The sequence below is a fragment of the Larus michahellis genome, chromosome 15, assembly GCF_964199755.1.
Source record: "Larus michahellis chromosome 15, bLarMic1.1, whole genome shotgun sequence".
NCBI classification, from domain to species: Eukaryota; Metazoa; Chordata; class Aves; order Charadriiformes; family Laridae; genus Larus; species Larus michahellis.
This window is the reverse complement of record NC_133910.1, coordinates 10,003,323-10,017,051: the sequence shown is the minus strand read 5'-3', so window position 1 is coordinate 10,017,051 and position 13,729 is coordinate 10,003,323. Positions and strand designations below refer to the sequence as shown.

The window sequence follows — 13,729 nt, the reverse complement described above, 5'->3', positions numbered from 1 at the left end:
GATTTATTTCCCAAGTGCTGTGAAGTATTGCACTGGTCGACTTACAGAAGTGGCTGTATTCGACCAAGGAAGAATGGTGGTTTCTTGCAGTGTTAATTATGCAATGAATTCATACTTACTTGCTTTGATTTGGAAAAGGTGAGTTGTTGGGAGGATAATTCACACAGGTAAGGCAAAAATTTATGAGCAGAAATATTCTGTATGTGTCAGTGCTTGGTTAAGTCCCCTGACAGCAAAATGAGAATCTAAGGAGAGAGAAATGAGTTCCAGATGGTTGTGGTAACTGGCAAGAAACTAATACTGAGCCTGATCTTGAGAAAACAGACTGAAGACATCAGAGATGAAAGTGGGGGCAGGGTGGTCCAGATAAGGTTGATAACACATGATATATCCTCTTTGGAGCATTCCAAGGCGGGATAGTGAGATGAACCATTTGTTCTTAATTGCAGTGTTTTGGTGGTGAAAACGCTCTTGGCTGTGACTGTTCTGCTTTCTGCACTGAAGGTAAAAACAATGCAGTAAATATCCCATTTCCCTGCACGTGGCCCATCAGCCTCTGTCTGCTCTGCAAGATGCTGAAATAATATAAATTACTCATTGTAGGATTGCTGTTGTTTTCATCACATGCAGCCTAGGTCTGTCTGCACCAATTCCTTGCTATCTTGCATATGTCTTGTTTAAACTAGGAATTTGTATGGCATCTTACCTGCCTTCTATTTTTAGTTGTCAGTGGAAGGGTGAGGCAATGTACGTAATTCTCATTACTGTTAATTTAATCCAATTGTGATGTGGATTTAGAGGTACTTAGTAGGTCGCAACTGAGTGTGGGCTCTGTCTTTTTCCAGTTACTCTCATAAAACAATGGACACTGATAATTTTTTCCACTTCTAAAAGTAAACACATGCATCTAAAGGTGGTGATGTGATTTGGTGCTTGTGTTATGTTATGCAGATACTTCTCCTGTTGATCCCTATAACTGTTCCTTAATTGGGAAAAAAGGGTTGATGTACATTTTGTGGGTTTGTATGTCTCGTGGGCTCACACATGAGAGAGAGCAGTAAAGACTAATGTGGACTAACTCTGCTCTTTGGGATTAATAGTGTGCTTTTTTTGTCTTTTCTGTTTATTTTCTCTCTGAACAAAGCAGCCCCTAGCAGAAAATTGTGATTGATCCTCATCTGGACTTTGTTTGTAAATATGAGCTGATACAGAAGCCTGCACCCTAGAAGTGACCCCCGGCCGCCTCAGTCCCCACGCCGCTTCTAAGCTCCTGTCACAGCTATGGAGGAGACACCAGGTTTGTTTTCTTAGTTACACAGTGGGAGTTCAGCCACACAGGGTCCTTTTGCCTTGTACTGCGCATCTCCCGGCCCTCCAATCCCCCACCACTCCCGACAGCCCGGGCGTCTGTGGGAGCCGGCCTGCGAGCCCTGCAGCTGCCCCGCCTGCCCCCGCTGCCTTCGCCCTGCGCGGTTCAGTCCGTGCGATCCAGGCAGCGTTTTCCCTCCGTTCCCGCAGCGCGAGCGGCGCGGTGCGCGGGGACAGGGACTCTGTCCACCGCGTCAGTGCTGGTGCCCGGCCCGGCGAGCATGGACCCGCTGCCTGCGGGGGAGAGGGGTCTCCAGGATCCCTGATGAGGGGAGAGCTGGTGTTTGCTAGTTTCCAACTACTGTTTCTCCCCAGAGGCTTTTAGAACAGCCACTCTTAGACTTGTCATGGAATTAAAGAAAACTACATCCAGGGCGTACAATGCTGCACTCCTGCTGCCACTTTTCCTCTTATTCTGGGGTAAGTTTTTGTCTTCTGTGCCTGATTCTTGCCCAGCTACTATGCGGTAACTTCGGATCAAATCTGTGACCTGCCCGTGTGTTGCAAAGGTAACTGAACAACATGTCACTCTCACAGTTAGATTTGAAGCCTGAAAACTTCTTGTCTGGAAGATAAACAGGCATTTCATTTCAGATATGTTTTTCCTTTTATTTATTTCTTGTCTCCTTTTCTCTTTCTTCATGTGCACGTGTACGCATGCATTTATTCACAAGAGGTAAAAAGTGTGTGCACTTTCATGTAATAAAGTATTCAGCTATAATAGTAACCACTTCTTCCATTGAAAAGTTCCGAATTTTATGGTTGTGCTCATACAGAAGAAACACAGAACTTCATTTCCATTCTATATGCTTTAGAAATACATCTAGGCAAAACAGGAGTGTATCTAGGGGAGTATGCTAATACGTTGAAGTGCCAGTTACCTCTGGTACAAAACGTGGAGGAAGAAGACAGTACATGAGTGTTCTCACTTAGCAATTTTGAAGAAAGCAGATCTATCCTGGAAGTGCAAGAGAGTCTATCACGCTAATGGGGAGTTTTGTTTTGTTTTGTTTTGTTTTTTTCCACATTGAAAACTTATTTTATAGCCAAAGAATATACTCGAATATACTGGGATTCTTCAAGTTCACATGAACATGTCTTCGGGCTCCAAAAGTCATCCTTGTATACAGTTTCTTACGCTCCCTGAAAAACAGAATTCTCTGTTTCTTCTGGAATGGGTGCCTGGAGACCTGCTGGGCCTAGACATCTGTTTTAGTTATCTAGGGATTATAAGGTCATGTCAGGAACATGTCCAGCCTTTTACTGGAAAGTATGATTTGGATTGAACCAGCCTCCTTATCCTCTCCTTGAGAATGCCAGGCCAGTACCTGTATGTGAAAGTCCTGTTTGGTTTCCACTGAGCTAGGACAGGAATGATCAATGACATGAAGAAGTCCAGGTGAAATATGGAGAACATGCAGCAAATACAGTCAAAGAGCCTTTTCTCTGCTAATATCTGCTGAACACTGTATTGGGCATTTTCTCACATTAGTGAGTGATGTTTATATACTTTTTGAGAGTTGGAGAAAGTTTTCAGCTTTTCCTTTGATTCCCCAGCAGTCTTTTTTTTTTTCCCCTCTGAAGCCTCCCTAAATTTCCTTTGCTCTGATCACCTCACACTATGAATATGAAAGTAAAAATCTGTTTTGATTTTTTTCTGATTTTTTTTTTCTCTCTCTTCCTTGTACCAGCTTCTTTGTCTGGTGCATTCACTCCAAGTGCCTGGAATTCCTCTGGCCACAGGGAAGCAGTAGGACTGTCCTTTTGTATCTAGTAACCATAGCTACTGGTTTGGAGTGTGAAGCAATTATGGTGGCTTTGTATTGTGCAAAAGGAAGGCCCATTGCCTTTACGGTATTGCTCAGTATGAGGCTGCCACAGACCTGGCATGTTTCTGGGGATTTGTGCTGTTGGACCATTGCACTGATAGCTTTTCAGTCGTGGGTAAAGCTCTTTTCTGGAACAGTGATTTACTGAGAAGGTTGTTTTCTCTTGGAGTGCAGATGGGTGACACATCTTGATATAGCCGGCAAAGCTCAAGGGAAACGGTAATTTCCATAGTCTTTACACCTGCTCCTATTTTGCAAGGGGAATTCTGCCAGATTTTAACTATAGTGAATAATGGTATTTATGTAGCACTTCTAGAATTTTAAGGCCATAAGGAAATGCCTTTCCTTGCCCTTGTGTGGCATATGACTACGTTTTTTATTTATTTCTAATTAACCAAGTGTAAATGTCATTGAAGCACCAAGTGGCTAAGTTATTTGTTCAAAATTTTTGAGAAAATTCTGATTATCCAGATGGCCTGTTGCAAGCTGTAACCATAAGACCATCCTGCAGCCAGATCCACACTATCTCCCGTTGTTTAAAATAAACTCCAGAGGGAGAGTGGTACAGGCTCTGCGTGTGACTCCAGTTTTACTGCTGCTGTCTGTGTAATGGGCAGAATATCTCTCAGCCTTATTTGTTGTGTTCTAAAGGAGATTCTGGAGGCCAGAATGAGTGTCTGCTCATTTCTGTTCCCACAACTCTATCCAGCAATGAGCACCGTAATTCACATACCTTTGGCCTGGAAAATGCTTTGGACACCTATTGAGAGAGAACACGTGCAGACAAATCTTTTTTCTGGCACTTTGCTATCTGCTCTAATGGAAGCTCCTGAGATTAGCTCCGACATACAAACAGTTTCAATCTTACTTGCTTCAAAACGTGGAAACAAAGAAATTGAATCTTTTCAGCTCTTTTGTTGATTGTCAGTATATTTAAATAAGAATGGGAAATTAAAGCTTGTGACTCAATCTGGTTAACTGAATACACAGGAAACCCTGTCTCAGCGTTTGATCTGTGGAAGTGGCTGAGAGATCACAGAGTGTGTAAACCATGAAGGTCAGCTTGGAGGAGTGTTTATTAAGGGAAAATACTGGGGTGTCATAAGCACAGGAGATCAAAGAGTTGCTGTGGCAATATATGCAATACTATCATAAAACATGGATTTATAGCTCCGGTCTTTCTCCAAGTTCTAGAAGCATGATAATAGGAGTCTCATCTTCAAATCTGTGTTAAAACAGTGAACAGATAATGAAAACAAGCTAGCTGGCTACTTGTTCTATGTTAAGAGTAAGTTTAATTCTCTGAAGCGGTATTTCTGATTAATGCTGTTAACGCCTCTGACCATTATATTAGCACTGCCCAGCCCTGTGAATTGCTGCCTCCCATTCGGCACCGTTCAGCAATTCACTGGGCAAGCTGGGTTGGGAGAGAGCCAGGAATTAGCATTCTGCTTCTTTCAGGGGGTAAATATTCTGCATATTTCACAAGGGGAAACTGAGCCACATCTTCTTATGCCTGTCTTAATGAAAGTCTAGTGGTCTAGGCCTTTATAAATTCTTTATAAACACCTTACACTAGTAGACTGTGTACATGTGTCTGGCATGAAAAACCTCTGTCACATCAAAAACCTAGCATGCACGTGTTGTGGTCCGGAAATTGTTCGTCTCCAGTAGCAAAGAAAAACGATGTAAGAAGTATGCTGGGAAGTGATGAACGCACAATATCCACCTCAAACTTTCGATAGGAAAAACTGCAATCTGAACTGTGTGCAGGGACTTCACTAGAGGTTTTTAAATTAGTATCCAAACTGGTCATTGGCTAGGATACTGGGCTTGTGCATTTAATCTACCAAAACTCTACAAGATACGTGAAAGCCATGAATAGTAAGGCTCTTTTTAAAATGACTCTTCTAAACGATTCTATAGGCATTGCTAGAATCCCTAGCATCTTGCTGGCCCATTTATTCAGTGTTGTCTTAGAGGTACTACCTGCTGATGGCCAACAATGCTTTTTGATTATCTAATCTTTATTTTGAGGTTGGTTTTTTTTTTGTCTTAGTGTCACGTCTTGCTTTACAGAGATTGTCAGATCTGATAAGCTGTAAACCTGAGATGGTAATGGTGATGTTTAGATTCAGAGAGCAGATAGTATCTCAGCCTGCATTTTCACTGAAGTATTATTTCTCCCTTCTATACCGTTTGTGCAACAATAAAAAAATGAAATAGTTATTATGGAAAAATGGAGAGGAAGAACCTGATTCTGGGCAACAGAATCTTGAGGGGAATTGAATATGCCTGATTCTAATGGCAACACCACCTGAGCACAAGACCAGGAAATTCAGACAAAAGCTGATGGGAAGTGGCTGGGGGAGAGGGAGCAGCTGGTAGGTGGGAGTGAGTTGCTTCGACAGAGCTTCTCCTGATGGCTGGCAGAGGTGGGAACCTGCTGCAGCTCACGGGCTTAGCAGTTGTGATCAAACATTGGTATTTTGGAAAGTTTCCCATGCCCACATCCAGTTTTCTGATGTTGACTAGAAGAGCCCACTGTTAAAGCAGCTGTCAAAAGATACCTGTTAACATATTAAACAGGACAAGGAATACAGTTTATGGAATATTTTAGGCTAGGTGAAATATCAGTGCCAGTTATTAGCATTTCACGAGCTTGTCAGTAGTTTCAGAGAATTTGAGGGTCTTGTTTTCTGATGCTAGTATTACTAGGAGCAGGTGCTTTGCTCAGGTCTGGAAAGAAAGGGTTTAATCTCTCTGTGTCGAGAGGTAAGTGGGGCGTGTAAAGCCCTAGACTGCGTAAAGGCACCTAAAAAGGCCTTGTACATTCCCTGGACAAGTGCTTCCTAAAGAAGGGTTTGACTTTATTCTGCCATTACCTTCCATAGCAGATATGCTATCCTTCCAAAGTTAGCAAGGGTGGGGAAGAGAGAGGGTGAACAGCATGAAAGCCCCTTTTGAGGCCTGCCCAGTCTTCCTTCCTGGTGCGTGGATCCTGGGAACAGGCCACAGTGTGTACCCTTTGGCTAATCCTTTACACTGACCAGGATAGGGAAAGATCAGCAGAGGTCAGCAGGGATTTACTAATATAAGCACATGCCTTCCTGTTGTCATGGAGACATAACTCTTTCCATTCCTTTATTCAGAGTTTATTTAGTAGTCGTGTTACTCTGATACTTGAGGTGGAGGGGTTCCCTTTCTCTCCTGGGCCTCAGTATCTTTCTGTAGCGGGAAATGTGCTGGGGCGATGAGCAGGAGCACAGCCTGACTGGGAAGAATTGCATCAGGCTGGGGTTCTGAGCATTCCCGGTTTAGGCACTTGAAGATTCCTCTGGCTCAATTACGATTGTGGTGCAGTTGGAGGCTGCTGCTGGGAAACCTGCTGTTCTCACCTCTTGGTTGTAAATTGTCTTTTTTCCAGTTGTTGTACTGAGTAGGGCAGGTGAAATACACCTGAAGGAAGCCTCTTTCTCCACAAGCCTTTTTTAAAAGATGATAGTCATAGGGAGCAAGATTTAAAATAGCATGGAAGTCAAGGAACTCAATAACAAATCCGTGCACAAAAGTTACTTAATGCGTCATGACTGGGTCATAATTTTGGAAACATAAATAAATACTCGTAAGCATGAAGCGGCCTTTCCCAAAGTATATACTAAAACAAGAGGAGAATATGCTATGCCAGTCCTGTCCATTGCAACGTGTTTAACAGAAAACAAAATTGCTGCGCTAGGAGATGCAGTGTGTAAACTCTTTTTCCTGTTTGGGAATCGTTCACAGTAATAGGTTTTTGAGGAGAACAGTACGTGTCCACTCGGTTCATGTCACAGGGAAGCACTGTTGGGCATACATGTAACCCAGTTACCCCTTAAAAGCATTGCAGCTTCAGTCTGGTATTTTACATCTCCTGTTTTTCTGTCCTTTTTTTTTTTAACCTGGACTGTGGGTAATGTAAATGGTGCTGATTTTCTTGGAGAGAGAAGGTGAAGGGATGAGAAAGGTATTCAGAGATGGGTATTTTCAGTGAGTACTGCTGACTCTGCTTAGAATTTTTTTGTGTTTGTGGACATTATATTGTTCCATTGAATAACACATTAATTATAATTAAAGAAAAAACCCCAAACATTAATCAGTTGTCAAGTTTGTCCTTTGGTATGAAGGAAACAAGGTAATCTCAGGGCTGATAACCCCAATGTGTGCCACTTCCCTGTTGGAATTTTAAGTGACCATTAAGAGCACCCTTAGGGTAGTTGTCAGTGAAGCACTGAGCATCTTCCCTGAGAGCAGGTGTGTCCCCAGCTTGAGGGCATCCATCCTCTATCACAGTTTCCCAAGACTGAAAAAACAAACTTGTGAAAAACAAACCCCAAAAATAGAAGCCATTGAGTAATGCTAGTGCTCACAAGCTGTGAAGTAATGAAATGACTGAAGCTCCTTGTCCTGTGTGTTGTCTTAGAATCCTTGGTGTCTAACAAACCCTTCTGCCAGCAGCGCTAGCCTAATGTCAGGATGGAGAGGGGAGGCTGTGAAAGAAGTTACTTCCACTTCCATGCGACTCATGTTGTGGGGGGAATTACCACTGAGATTTCATGGCATGTGTGAGATAATGGAGAACAGACAAAGTTGAGGGGGTTTGTTTGTTTTTTAAAGAAAAGGACAGAAACCTTGCTACAGCTCTTTGAGAACCTCCTCCTCCCGCACTGTTTTTTATCAGTTCCCACAACTCGCTCTGCCAGTGCAGTGCAACAGCATCTTGTCCTGCTTTACTGCAGTAAGAGATTCCTCAGGACTCTCTGGGAGAGAGATCGTGAACTACTACCAGGGGGATCTCGGGTTGCCCAGAATCTCATTAATTTCTGATTTCTCTTTTTATGGCTGGAAAACTCACTGTTGCAACTGCCCTTTGACAAGATCATTTAGTAAAGACGTAAAGTATAAAATTATTAAAGCCAATTATTAAAACAAAGCCTGGTAATGCAGCTTGTTTGCCTTAAAGTGATACAAAAGGTCACAAACCTCATCTTTTAGGGAAAATCTTTGTCCTTGTAAATCTTTGTCCTTCTACCTTTTAAAGTGTAAAACCAGACCTGTCCTGACTGAGCTCAATGAATGCTTTATATGGGATTCTGTTAGCCTTTGAAGTTCCTCCTAACCCACCCCTAAATGCCTGGAACGTATTCTTCAAAGAAACTGTAGTCTTCTCTGGTTTCATTTCAGAGTAGGGTTGCAGGATGATATGACTGTAATATATTTTTTAATGTTTTTTTTCACTTACAAACACCACTGATTGATGTTCTTCTTGTGAAACGTAAAGGAAAAATCCTGAATGTCATTGTTAATCCAGCAACAACTACTTTTGTGGAAAACTATAAACTCTTGTCATTCAACGACTTCTTTGACCTGGTTTTCACCATTTTCATGAAACAGTATAGTCTGCCATAGGACTGGTATATGAAAATAACAGAATCAGAGCTAAAAAATCTTATGTGTTCTTTCTCAAGCTAGGTGGTAGTCTAAGTCTTTGATACCCATTTAGTACACTGAATTCTTGCAGGCTCTGCGTTTAACTTCCTGGCGACATCATAAGTGTTGTATTCACTTCTCACTGCTGAAATCCCTCTTTCTGACATCACTCTGTAAGAAATTCTGTTTTCAATTAGCGTCTCATCTGTGGAATTATTTAGCCAGAAGTTTAGCGCTGCCACTGAATTAATACTAGGGTTGTACTATATTTACACAGGGGCATGTTTTGTCCTTGGGAAATATTCCAGTATTAGTATAGGCATGCTATATACAGGGGAGTATATGATATAATCTTGGAGTTAGTGTTGTTAATACGCTTGTAACCTCTACTGAGTAGGGCAAACGTGGGTATTTTCTGCAAGCTGCAGTTCACAGAATAATGTGAAGTTATTTAGATATTGCTTCATTTCTTGTGATTTACCCTGCGGTCTTCTCAGCCTGCTCCTTGCATGCCTTATGAGCAATGCTGTGTTACTTCAGGATGTTTGTTCCAAAAAAAGGAACATTTTCCTCCAAAATGAAGTCCTGCTGAAGTCATCACTTTTAGACAAAACTAAGGTAACATTTGGTCATAAAAAGTAGCTAAACCTACTACAGTAACAATGCGGGAAGTCAGCTTTTCTCTGTGCAGTCCTGTACATAACTAGTTACTCACCACACATTATGAGTACCCATAACTAGTTAACCACTCCTATTGTTGATGATCATAGTGAGTTTAGAGGAGACTGGAGTTCTCCCTGTTACTACGTAGCTGTTCTTTGGGAAGCCAAGAGGGTCTTTTGGCTTCTTAGTGAAGCCCTGTGCTCGCTTGACTTGGTACCTGTCTGTAGTTGAGCCCTGTTGTGTCTGCAGGTTTGTGTGTGATGGTGGGGCCATAGATTGGTCACCAAATCTTTTTGTAATGGACTGGCATTAATGGCTCCTACAGATTATTGAGCATTGCAGTCATATGATGAACAAAAATAAAGAAGGTACAAAAAGGTGTGTCTGTTGTGAAAGAACTTTGGAAAAGACAGGAAATAACAAAGGGATTTGATGTTTATCTTTATTTGCAGGAAGCATTTAGACTGTCTACTTATAATGGAAGGAGAAAGCTGTGCATGTAGCCTTTGAAATGAGTTCAGCCTGTCTACACTAGCGGTGCTTGGTGATTCTGTTGAAATACGCATTTCTTTGCAGGTGGAGTCTGCTGCAAATCAGAGAAGTCGATCTGAACATGCAGTAGAGTTGGTCACTTTTTTTTATCACAGGCTGTGCTCCTGGCCTGTGGAAAGTGCAGGCTGGGACTGGTTACTCATTAAGCGCACAAAGGCTCCTATCGCCTGCCTAGTAAAGCTCTTTTGCGAATAGTTTCCTGGGCTCCCACTCTTAATTGCCACAGAGATTCCAGGCAGATTCCGTCATCCTTGTTTTCTGCCTGACTGGGAATTTGAGAATAAAAGGGTTGATGGCAGAATAATGCGATTGCTGGACAGTGCAATGCTCAGCAGCTCTCCCCGGCATCACATGAGAGAGGAAGGGAGGGGTGGGCCCTAGAGATGATGCTGGGAAGAGAAAGGGCTGTCTAAATCCCTGAGCGCCCTCCCTCCCCCATCAACACTGCCTCTTAAAAGAAGACTTCGAAACACTACAGTCTTTTGGTGGGAGGAATTTGGGGGAGGTCATGGCAGGGGCAGGCTTTTGTAAACCAAAGTCTCCTATAAATCCCTTTCAGACCTGAAGTCGGATGCCTCCACCTTCAGGTACAAAGAGACTGAAGAGCTGATGGGGCAGTGAGTTGATAGAAAACCAATGACAGATTAACTACTGGGTGTGTAGAAGGTGCACCAGAGCAAGGCAAACATGACCAAAAATGGGCTGGGATAATGACGGCATGAATGAGAGAATGTGTAAGGTCAGCTGAGAAGTGATGCTGTAGTGTGTGATCCTGGCAAATCCTTAGCATGGAGCACAGCACGTTAAAAGAGCATTTCTCAACTAGCAGTAATTCAGTGAAGTCCAAGGGTGGTGAGCTGTGGGCAGTGTCAGAGTAACTGCCCACTCTCCATCTGCAGTTTTGTGGAGTTGCCCAGAGACTGATTCCTGTCACTAGCTGGCCCAGAATTACATACAGAAGGCGGCAAAAAGGGCAAAGAGCCGCTCACACAATGGCATCTAAAACCAAGGTTAAATGCTAGTGACTGCTTGGCTTCCAATGCTAGGCAAAGAGGTTGGATCTAAAATGCCATCAGTACAGTGAATCTCAGTCTTCTTTGCTGTTCTTGTAACAGCTAAAAATTTCCTGCTGTATTAATTTACGTCTGTCCTGTGGGGAGAGGGTGCCTGGGCAGTAGTTATCAAACTTTGAGCTGCTCAATGTAATCAGAGACTGTGTGAAATGTGCCAGTTCGGAGCTTGAGGTGGCTTCTTTATGGCAGTATCTTCAAATCACTAGTGGATTAGCTGGGACAAAATTGTATCCCCAGAAGGAGCAGCTGGGACATTAAGAGCCACAACGAATATCTTTAAACATACCGTCTGCCTCTCTGGATTTCCAAGCACAAGTCCTGTGCCCAACCAGTGAAAGGGGTCATCGGATTTTACACAAAGTTCTTGTGAATGGATTTAAGGTGATATGTTTCACTGCTCTCAAAGTGACTCAGGGATGTCACAAGTGAAATAGTTGGGTTTGTGAGTGTCTCCTAAAAAATTTCTTGCTAAGTCGGGTCACCCAATTTAGCAAGAAATTCTTGATTGCCATGATACAAAGGCATGTTGTGTTGTCTTCTTTATAGTAAATGTTTGATTCTCCAATATCCTTCTCAGCTAATGGCTCAAACAGTCCCTTGCAGTGTGGAATTGAGGTGGGCAACCTTGTTGTTGTATCATGTTGTATGTGGTGATCAGCAGAAGAACTTTCTTCCTTAGTAGGCTACGAATGCCGACTAACAAAAAGTCTCTTTTCTCAACAGGAACTTCATACTCTGAAAACGACAGCAGCTGTTCCTCATCCCCATGTAAAAATGGCGGGAGCTGTAAGGATTTGGAAGTGGGTTACCAGTGCGCCTGCCCCATGGAGCCTGTAGCCTACATGGGCATAAACTGCGAACTCCTCTATGATGCGTGCAATAAACACGAGTGTCCTGCCCATAGGAATTGCAGTGGGACTCCAGGACGCCTGGAATACGAATGCATCTGTATGCCTGGCTTCACAGGTATTGATTGTAACATTGATATTAATGAGTGTGAGAGCAACCCTTGTAAAGATCCTCGTTTTGAATGTGTAGATAGTGTAAATGGATACACCTGTAAATGCCAAACAGGACTGAACGGAGAAGGCTGCCAAACAGAAAGCTCTGTGTGCTCTAGCCACCCCTGCCTAAATAACGGGACATGTGTCGAGGGTCCTGGGGACTATGCCTGCATCTGCCAGCCTGGCTTCACCGGGGCCAACTGCAGAGACAACATTGATGAATGCGCCTCCAACCCCTGCCAGAACGGAGCCATCTGCCGAGACAGGGTGAATGAGTATAGCTGTTTCTGTGTGCCGGGGTTCCAAGGATACAACTGTGAAATAGACATCAACGAGTGTGCGTCCCGGCCCTGTAAAAACAATGGCACCTGCCTGAATGAGATGGATCACTATTTGTGCCAGTGCATCCCCGGCTACACAGGTACCTTTCATGCTCATGTACTAGCCGGGTGGTTGGGTTACGTCTCACTGTTCATGTAGTTCCACAATTTGCCTGCCACTGATGTGTCTTGTAGTGTTAGTAGCTGTCCTGAGAAGCTGTTCTTCTACAGCTATGAGACTAAACCTCTGTTGCACGACTCTTATTTCTGGAGTGTTTGGTACTGCGTGTGAATAATTGTCTAGTGCAGCTTGTTGCGGCTTCCAGGCAATAGTCAAGGCTTTGATTTCCATGGATGGTGTGGATATTGAGAGACACGGATCTAAGAGTGGAAGTGGGTGGACTGTCTGAGACTTCAGTACTAGATACAAAGTGTGATTAGCTCTCAGTATGAAATTAAGGTAGGTATACAAGAGAAGAGATTTATTATAAGGAAATGTATACTTAAGTGTTTCCAGGTATAACTCATCTCTGCCTATGTGGCTGGTAGTTCTTTGTCTTGCAGGATTTCTCTGAGGGAATTAGTCTTTTTGAAATAAAGTGTCTTTTAGTTGGAGATTTGTTTTCCAATTCTTTCACGCTTGGCCAATGTTTTTTGGCATGTGACATAAGTATCTCTTTTTTGTGCATCTGTGCTAGTGGTGACTCAGAGAGTAATCTACACCTGTGAGTTATCTGTGAGGGAGGCAGTGGGGGGGTTCTCCTTTCTCCAGCCCTGCTTATCGGAGTGGAATGCAGTTGTACTGCGCCCACGTCTGCCTGGTACCACCTAGCACATGAACTTTCTCAGCCTTCCTCGTTGTCACAGACTGAAGTGTTTAAAGAGTTGGGTTGCTGTGAAGGAATGCTGCCGATTACCAGTGGAATGAGGAGAAGTTACAACATCAGGAATGCAGTCCCTGGTGCTGACTCACTCTGATAAAAATAAACAGAGATGAAGGAGAAAAAAAGCAGAATTTCTGTGTAGGCCTTAAGATTACTGCTGATTTTGAGTATCAAGCATAATTCTGTCTTTGCAAATCAGTTTCTTTTTTATCTTTGTGCTGAATCCTCGATTCAGGATTGTGGGATTCCCATGCCAAGGAAGTGATAAAAGGACCCAGGCAGCTGGAGGAGCTTCTTGTGATCCAAGTTATTCTGATGTCAAATATGAGGCTTTGCCTTACAATCTAGTGCATCATCCAGAGTTTCTATCACCATTGGCTAGCAAGACCAGGTTGTTTCCTGGTGCTCGCAGCTGGAATTTGGGTGAAGGAAGTTTTGCGTTGGTGTTGACGGGTTTGAACCAGCAGATTAGGGGGCCCACATTCCATGAGGATTAGGATGGCCATGTCCACTGTGTGGTGAGCCTTTGCAAAGAAAGGGAGATTAGATGGATTGGCAGGTGCCACTGTA

General features: G+C 43.2%; 1 protein-coding gene across 10 annotated transcripts in view; it reads left to right on the top strand.

Moving 5' to 3' along the window:
* The window catches only part of CRB2 (crumbs cell polarity complex component 2), a 73,225-nt gene that overhangs the window by 30,156 nt on the left and 29,340 nt on the right, over positions 1–13,729 (top strand). For 5 of the 10 annotated variants that reach the window (XM_074608936.1, XM_074608935.1, XM_074608928.1 and 2 more), the window contains exons 1-2: positions 1,499–1,788; positions 11,675–12,376. In XM_074608936.1, coding sequence (XP_074465037.1) covers positions 1,716–1,788; positions 11,675–12,376 — 775 coding nt within the window. In that variant the 5' untranslated portion in view covers positions 1,499–1,715. Of the gene's footprint in view, positions 1–449; positions 505–1,144; positions 1,298–1,498; positions 1,789–11,674; positions 12,377–13,729 lie in introns of those variants that run through there. The other 5 variants (XM_074608930.1, XM_074608929.1, XM_074608931.1 and 2 more) reach the window with 4 other exon arrangements.